The 8,888-nt window shown below is 49.5% G+C and overlaps 1 protein-coding gene across 5 annotated transcripts in view; it reads left to right on the plus strand.

Annotated features, from left to right (window-relative positions):
• Znf668 (zinc finger protein 668) overlaps window positions 1–8,614 on the plus strand; it is a 12,545-nt gene extending 3,931 nt beyond the window's left edge. For 3 of the 5 annotated variants that reach the window (XM_008823810.3, XM_008823808.3, XM_008823809.3), the window contains exons 2-3: window positions 5,919–6,587; window positions 7,244–8,614. In XM_008823810.3, the coding sequence (XP_008822032.1) occupies window positions 5,941–6,587; window positions 7,244–8,456 (1,860 nt within the window). In that variant the 5' untranslated portion in view covers window positions 5,919–5,940 and the 3' untranslated portion in view covers window positions 8,457–8,614. Of the gene's footprint in view, window positions 1–2,514; window positions 2,534–2,562; window positions 2,897–5,918; window positions 6,588–7,243 lie in introns of those variants that run through there. The other 2 variants (XM_029559047.1, XM_029559046.1) reach the window with 2 other exon arrangements.
• The last annotated feature ends 274 nt before the right edge of the window (window positions 8,615–8,888 follow it).

Here is an 8,888-nt window from a genome sequence, read left to right on the forward strand (position 1 = left end):
GTCCTCTCCTGGCTTCTGTGGGCCCCCCGCCACTCACATGCACATACAAACACTCAGAAACACACATATATACATCAATAATTTTTTTTTTAATTGAGGTAAGGTGTCTCACTATGTAGACCAGGCTGGCCTCAAACTCATAGAGCTCTGCCTGCCTCTGCCTCCTGAGTGCTGGGATTAAAAGAGGTGCACCACCACACCCGGCCAATGGCATTTCTTTTTAAAGAATAAGAAAGCCTTATTAGAAGACGTGTCTGGGTGCTAAGACTCAAAGGCAACCAAAGAGACAATACACAGATCTTTGGGAGAATATTGGGATAATTCCAAGAAAACTGCTAGTGCAAATGCCCTAAGGTTGGAAGAAGGTGGAAGAAAGGGCTGAAGTGATGGCTCAACAGTTAAGAGCACTGGCTGCTCTTGCAGAGGGCCTGGGTTCGATTCTCAGCACCCACATGGCGGCTAACAACTTTCCGTAACTCCAGTTCCAGGGGATCTGATGCCATCTTCTGACTTCCAAGGGCATTGCATGACAGAGGTGCATTTACATACATGCAGGAGGCAATACACTCTTATACATAAAGTAAAAAATAAAATATTTTTAAAAAAAGAAGTTGGGGGGTTAGGGATTTAGTTCAGTGGTAGAGTGAAGGCCCTGGGTTCAGTCCTCAGCTCCAAAAAAAAAAAAAAAAAAAAAAAAAAGTAAAAAAAGGAAGTTGGAAGAGAGCTAGGCTTGGTGGTGCACACCTTTAATCCCAGTGCTCAGGAGGCAGAGGCAGAGGCAGGAGGATCTCTGTGAGTTCAAGGCCAGCCTGTCTATATAGTAGTTCCAGGCCAGCTAGGGCTACAGGGAGACCCTGTCTTAAATTAAAAAAAAAAAAAACTGTAGTAAAACTATCCCCCCCTAGGAGTGCATGGAGACCTAGAAGGATATTTGTGTTTCTTTTTTTATTTTTTGTGATGCTGAGGATGGAACCCAATGACTCATATGTGTCAGCCAAGTACTTTACCACATTACATCCCAGCTCACATATCTGATTCTTAAGTGTTATTTAGAATGACCCAGAGAGTTCATTTAAAGTACAGATTGCAGGGCTGAGGAGAGGATTCAGTGGGTAAAACTGCTAGCCAGGCATGGTGGTGCACTCCTTTAAACCCAGCACTTGGGACGCACAGACAGATTTCTGTGAGTATGAGGCCAGCCTGGTTTATATAGCAAGTTCCAGGCTGTCCAGCACTACATAATAAAACCCTCAAAAAAAAAAAAAATGCTGGGTATGATGGTACACAGCTTTAATCCCAGCACTCAGGAGGCAGAGGTAGGTAGAGCTCTCTGAGATCAAGGCCAGCCTGGTCTACATATCAAGTTCAGGCCAGCTGGGGCTACAGGGAGACCCTGTCTCTAAATAAATAAACAAATAAATGGATTAATAAATAAAGAAAAAGAAGGAAGGAAGGAAAGACAGTGGCATACATTCGTAATCCTAGCATTCCTACAGAGTTAGGCAGAGACAGAAAAATCACCTGGAAGCTCTTTGGCAAGCTAGCCTGGAGCACACAGTGCAGCAATAGAAAAAAGAGAGACAGCGCCCCAGTGAGGTGGGAGTAGACTCCCCAAAGTTGTCCTCCCATCTCCACAGGTGTGCCATGGTAGTCTCACACCTGCACACACATATACACATACAATAAATAAGTCTACTGTAAGAAGATAAATGAGGGAGACTGGAGAGATGGCTCATCTGTTAAGAGCACTTCCTGGTCTTGCAGAAGACCCAAGTTTGGATCCCAAAACCCATGTTAGGCAGCTCACAACCACCTGTAACTCCAACTACAGGGGATCTAATGCTGTCTTCTGACATCTGTGGGCCCCCCCTCCTACACACATACACATAGATAAATAATAGCATAAATCTTTAAAAATAAGAGCTGGGCATGGTGGTACATGCCTTTAATCCCAGCACTCAGGAACAGAGGCTGGCCCAGATCTCTATGAAATCAAGGCCAGCCTGGTCTACATAGTGGGCTTTAGGCCAGTTGAAGCTACAGGGAACCCCTGTCTCAAAAATAATTTTTTTTTAATTTGAAAAAATAAGTAGATGTTGACTTTTGTTTGCTGTATTTTACTTAAAAAAAAAAAAAAGATTTTTTTTGTTTTTGGTCTTTTTGAGACAGGGTCTCCCTGTAGCCCCAGCTGGCCTGGAACTCACTATGTAGACCAGGCTGGCCTTGAACTCACAGAGATCCCCCTGTCTCTGCCTCCTGAGTGCTGGGATTAAAGACGTGTGCCACCACACCCGGCTATTTTTGTTATTTTAAAAAATTATGTATGTCTGTGTATGGGTAAGAAGCTGAGCCATTTCTCCAGCCCCTTGTTTTTTGAGACAGGTTCTTGCTGTATAGCCCAGTCTTATCTTGAACTCATGGTTCTCCTGCCTCAAACTCCTAGTTATCAGAATTATAGGTGTGCTTCTTAGATGAGGATTTTGATGCATGGGTTTGCCAGACCTCACATGGAGAAACATCACTGGAGGCAGTGGTAAGTGGAAGAGTCCTCAGTAAATAACCAAGTGTGCCATGGTAGTCTCACACCTGCACACATGTATACAGACAAGTGTGGTATTTAGACAGGCCTAACCTGCCTAGCTCTGTACTTTTCATGGAGCTAGGTACTTGCTGGCATGCCATACTGTTTCCCCTGGGAAGTGCCTTAGGACAGTACTCCTCCAGCAGCCTGATCTTTATTTCACAGAATTGGAAGACTGAAACAGAGCTGGCAAGGACTAGACTAAGGGCAGGTCTCAAAACTACTCAACCTGAAGCTGAGTGTGGTCCACCAAGCCTGTAGTCCCAGCAGAGGCCGGTGGATCTCTGTGAGATCGAGGCCAGCCTGGTCTACATAGTGAGTACCAGGCCAACTGGGACTACAGGGATACCCCATCTCAAAAAGACCAAAAACAAAAACCAAAGGAAAAAGAAAGTACTTGTCTGAGACAGTGGTCTTAGGGCAGTTCTCGAGATGAGAGAAGGCCTAAGTGCAGCATGAATGCAGGTTCCTGGACACTGGATAGGCCACAGCATTAGAACATCTGGGAGATCCCAGACTCCGGAGCAGGGCTTAAAATTTAAAATTAAACACCCAGAGTCACAGCTGCATTAGTTTTAGCTGTGTGTCTGGACAAGTCATTTTGCTCTTGGAACTCAATTTATTCCATCTATAAAATGGAGTCAGTAATTCCTGTTTCAGGAAGCAACATGAGAATTATGTGAGGTGGCACACTAAGCAAACTGACTCTGGAAACACTCAATACCTGAAGGCAGTAATCTGGTTCCATTCACTTCTCACTCAATCCCATGAGTTAGTACTATTTTAGTACCATTTTAGTTAGTACCATTTTTCAGATGAGAAAAGTGAGGTTCTGCGATATGCAGTAAGTTGTACAAAATCACATCAGCTGGGAAGTAATGCAGACAAGATTTCAAGCTGGGTATTCTGGCCTCAGAATATACTTAATCATAACAATGTTTCTCTTGACCTTGCTGTCCTGTTGATGTGAAGAGTGAGTTGATATATGTAAAAAGCTTAGGATGCTGTGTAGAATTTGGTAAGTGCTTTGTAGGTATGAGCTAGGTTTTTGTTGTTGTAATATTTTATTTATTATTTTATTTTATGTATACTTGTATATTGCCTGCATGTATGTAAATGCACCCATGTTGTGCAGTGCCTGCAGAGGACAGAAGACAGTGTCACCCAGGAACTAGAATTACAATGGACAGTTGTTAGCTGCCATGTGGGTGCTGGGATTTGAACCTGGGTCTTTTTTTCTTTTTCTTTTTTTTGTCTTTTTGAGAGATGGTCTCCCAGTAGCCCCAGCTGGCCTGGAACTTACCATGTACACCTGGCTAGCCTCCAACGCAGAGATCCACCTGCTGCTGCTGCCTCCCAGTGCTGGGATTAAAGGTGTGCGCCACCACACCTGGCTTGAACCCAGGTCTTCTGCAAGAACAGCCAGTGTTCTTAACTGCTCTCTCCATGGGCTCCATTTAAAAATATATATTTTATTTATTTTTTATTTTAGAGGTTTTTTGTTTTGTTTTGTTTTTTTCCAAAGCAGTTCTAGGAATCAAGACCAGCAGAGTCTCATGCATGCTAGGCAGGCATTTTACTGCTGAGCTATATCCCCAGCCTCCTTTTTTTCTCTCTCTTAGGAGGCTAGAGATGTAGAGTAGTCACAAGGCCCTGGGTTCAAGTCTCAAAACCACCAAAAAAAATTGCTGCTTGGTGCGCTGCTGACTCTGAGGAGCCTCTCACCCCAAGGGCTCCTGGGTCCTCCTTGGGTCAGCCGGATGAACTGCTTCTTTAGTCCTTCTCTAGAATAAGGACGCTGAACTCATCTTTTTTTTTTTTTTTTTTTTTTTTTTTTTTTTTTTTTAGAGACAGGGTCTCCCTGTAGTCCCAGCTGACCTGAACTTACTATGTAGACCAGGCTGGCCTTGACCTCACAGAGATCCACATGCCTCTGCATCCCAAGTGCTGGGATTAAAGGCGTGTGCCACCACGCCCGGCTTGAACTCATCTTTTTTTCCCCACCACCCCTTTGGCTCAGTTCAGTTCCATCTTCTTTCACCCCAGGGTCGTAACTTAGAAACCAGCTCCTGTGCTTTTCAGATGAGGACATGGGTCTTTAAACATCTAGTGAGTGATCTGCAAGCCTGAACATAGAACCTCAGCCTTGGCCTCCCACTCTTTGGGCACACCTGGCTCTCTACTCTTCCCACCCCACCACTCCCCAGCACAGCTGCTAAGCTCCCTTTAAGAGGATCTGCCTAATCCTCTTCTCTTCATCCCCTTGGGAGGATGAGCTGGTGTTAAGACTAATGCAGCTGTTAATCCTATTTCTTCCCAACCATGATCCTAGGAACAGCTGTGTGGATGATGTCTGGGCTCTGGACCAGAAAGTAGGGATTTCAACAAGAGCTGGGAACCCAGGAGGCTTCACTAGCTCAGACATAGCCATTGTGACTGAAAAAGAGACTTCTCACTGCTGGCAGTAGCTCAGGCTGCCTGGCGAGTGAATGAGCTCCCCATTACAAGAGTTTTGGGAGCAGGAGCTAACAGGGATTCCACAGTAGAAGATGGATGAAGATTTCTTGTCTGAGGTGGAGTCTCTTATGACTCTTATGACAGAATTTTCTATGACTAGTTGATTCTGTAAGAGCTGACCAACCAGGGGGAAGGTAACACACGTATGCAGGACCCATCACTTCCAGACACTGCCAACTACCACACCCAACCCATTGGCTCCTCCTTTCTCTGGAGCCAGGTCTGTCTTCACTGGGCATTTGGGGACTAGGTGGGATCTGTATCTGCATCCTGACCAAGTCCTTGAATGGAGAAAAGAAGATTGTAAAACCAATGGAACCTAGGCATTCCAGGAATGCCAGATGGTTTGGAAAACAGAGTAGAAATAGTTGTATCCTTGGTGATCTTGGCCCATCTCTTAGCCCCCTCACCTGTTCATTTCCACCTTCAATGAGCAGATCACAGGAGAGACTTGAACTCACTGTCAAACCATCCCATGGTTTGGGCTGATAGGGTTACCTCTGGGGGTGGAGCGATGGCTCAGCCATAAAGAGCACTTGCTGTTCATACAAAGGATCCAAATTTGTTCTAGCACCCAAATGGTAGCTCACAACCATCTGTAACTGCAGTTGCAGGGGATCTGATACTCTCTTATAGCCTCTATGGGCACCAGGCACACATGTGCATTTATATACATGCAGCCAAACACACACATAAAAATAATTTTTTTTTTAAAGAAAAGGTAAGGTTATCTTTGAGAACTTGAGGAGGCTTTGGTGAGGAGGTAAACCGTGAAGAATGGCAAAGAGATGGCGTTGGTCTAACTTTGCTTCTCTTGCAGAGAAAGCCCACCCACTGAAGCAATGGAGGTGGAGGCTACAGAGACCAGGTCCCCAGCACCCTGCTACAAGCGCTCCGGCCGGCGATATAAGTGCCTATCGTGTACCAAGACCTTTCCTAATGCTCCCAGGGCAGCCCGTCATGCTGCCACACATATACCTGCAGATTGCACCGAAGAGGTGGCCGGGGGGCAGCCAAAGGTGGATACAGAACCCAAGGCAGAAGAAGCCAGTGGGGACAAGGTGTCAGGTTCAGTGGCCAAGCCTCGGCCCTATGCGTGCCCACTGTGCCCCAAGGCCTACAAGACAGCCCCTGAGCTGCGCAGCCATGGGCGCAGTCACACAGGCGAGAAACCCTTCCCCTGCCCAGAATGCGGCCGCCGCTTCATGCAGCCCGTGTGCCTACGTGTGCATCTGGCCTCGCATGCTGGTGAGCTGCCCTTCCGCTGTGCACACTGCCCCAAGGCCTATGGTGCGCTGTCCAAGCTCAAGATCCACCAGCGTGGCCACACGGGGGAGCGGCCCTATGCCTGCACTGACTGTGGCAAGAGCTTCGCGGATCCCTCGGTGTTCCGCAAACACAGGCGCACGCACGCAGGCCTCCGGCCCTACGCCTGTGAGCGTTGTGGCAAAGCCTACGCGGAGCTCAAGGACCTGCGTAACCACGAGCGGTGAGAGCTCTGGATAGCGGAAAGCAATGGTGGGAACAGACTAAGCCAGTGGGTAGTGGGTGGGGTCAGTGTTCCGGGCAGCTGGGCGCTTGGGTAAACTGGTTGGACAGGGCTCAGGAATGTAGCACAGCACACTGTCTAGAGATGGAGTCCTGAGTGTGGATGGGGACGAGCTGGCGTCGGTTCAGCACTGCTGGAAAGGGGGCAAGGTGTGGGCAGCCACACACGGGGTCTTTGGGGACCCTACATGTGGGTACGGTCAGGGAAAGATAGGTCCTCTCTAAGGATTGTTACTGGTTTTGTTTTGAAACAGGTGGCCTGGAACTCGCTATTGTAGACGAGGCTGACCTTGACCTCATAGTGATCCGGCTGCCTCTACCTCCTCAACAGTGGGTTTTAAGACTTGTGCCACCCGCCCGGCCCTTTAGGGTTTTTTTTTTTTTTTTTTTTTTTTTGTATTTTGAGACAGGGTCACACCTCTAGCCCTGGCTGGCCTGGAACTCAGAGATCGTCCTTCCTCTGCCTCCCAGTGCAGGGATTAACAAGTTTTCTTACTAGGGTGCAGCCCTGGGGCTCTTAGGGATTGGGCAGTCCTCTAGATTGCAGCCTAGAGAGGCAGGGGACTGCGGCCCTCATGACTGGCTCTCCATCCACAGGTCGCACACCGGAGAGCGCCCCTTCCTCTGCTCAGAGTGCGGTAAAAGCTTCTCCCGGTCGTCCTCACTCACCTGCCACCAGCGCATCCACGCGGCTCAGAAGCCCTACCGCTGTCCGGCTTGCGGCAAGGGCTTCACGCAGCTCAGCTCCTACCAAAGCCACGAGCGCACGCACTCAGGCGAGAAGCCCTTCCTGTGCCCTCGTTGCGGCCGCATGTTCTCCGACCCATCCAGCTTCCGCCGCCACCAACGGGCACACGAGGGCGTGAAGCCCTACCGCTGTGAGAAGTGCGGCAAGGACTTCCGGCAGCCCGCTGACCTGGCCATGCATCGGCGGGTGCATACTGGGGACCGACCGTTCAAGTGCCTGCAGTGCGACAAGACATTTGTGGCGTCCTGGGACCTCAAGCGACATTCTTTGGTGCACTCGGGCCAGAGGCCATTCCGCTGTGAGGAGTGTGGGCGAGCCTTCGCCGAGCGGGCTAGCCTCACCAAGCACAGCCGTGTGCACTCGGGTGAGCGCCCTTTCCACTGTAATGCCTGCGGGAAATCCTTTGTGGTGTCTTCAAGCCTCAGGAAACACGAGAGGACCCATAGAAGCAACGAGGCTCCAGGGGCCGCCCCCCAACCGGAGTTGGTACTGGGACTGGCGCTGCCTGTGGGCGTTGTGGGGGAGGGCTCTGCTGCCCCCGGAGTAGGTGCAGGGCTAGGGGACCCTCCGGCAGGGCTGCTAGGGTTACCCCCTGAGTCAGGCGGTGTGATGGCCACACAGTGGCAAGTGGTGGGCATGACGGTGGAACATGTGGAGTGCCAGGATGCTGGTATTGGGGAAAATCCTGGTCCCTTGGGAGGGGCAGGAGAGGTGGGGAGCAAGGAGGTGGATGAGAAGCCCCCCCAGTTTGTGTGTCGCGAATGCAAGGAGACCTTCTCCACACTAACATTGCTGCGTAGGCATGAGCGCTCACACCCAGAGCTCCGGCCCTTTCCCTGCACCCAGTGTGGCAAGAGCTTCTCAGACAGGGCTGGGCTGCGTAAGCACAGCCGCACCCACAGCTCTGTGCGTCCCTATGCCTGTCCCCACTGTCCTAAAGCTTTCTTGAGTGCCAGTGATCTGCGTAAGCATGAACGTACCCACCCTGTGCCCATCGGGACCCCCACACCCCTGGAGCCCCTTGTGGCTTTGCTAGGAATGCCTGAAGAGGGGCCAGCTTGAAGTTCATAGCTCTCTACCACACTCCTGGGAGCCCATCCTCAGTCTACAGATTCTTACCCCTCCGCAAGTAGCTCAGCTATCCACTAAGAGAGCTGGGGACAGCAGAGGCTAGCCGCAGCTGTGAGAGACACTCATTAAAGCATTCACTTTGACACTGAGTCGTCTTCTGTGATCTGGTTGGGGTAAGCTTCAGTGGAGACCCCTGGATTAACACAGACATTAGAAGGGTCTTGGTGATGTTTTGTTTTCCTTTGTTTGGGGCAGGCTCTTACAGCCCAGCTCCCCCAGGAACTCACTGTGTAACCCAGGCTGGCCTTAAACTCAGTCTCCTATCACAACTCCCAAGTACTAGGATAATAGGTGTGCACACCACTCTGGGCCCCTAGAAAGGTCTTGAGATACATTGTTTCCTAAAGTTTTTTGGGATGTCTT

Source organism: Nannospalax galili, unplaced genomic scaffold, assembly GCF_000622305.1.
Source record: "Nannospalax galili isolate Female #2095 unplaced genomic scaffold, S.galili_v1.0 scaffold788, whole genome shotgun sequence".
Taxonomy (NCBI): domain Eukaryota; kingdom Metazoa; phylum Chordata; class Mammalia; order Rodentia; family Spalacidae; genus Nannospalax; species Nannospalax galili.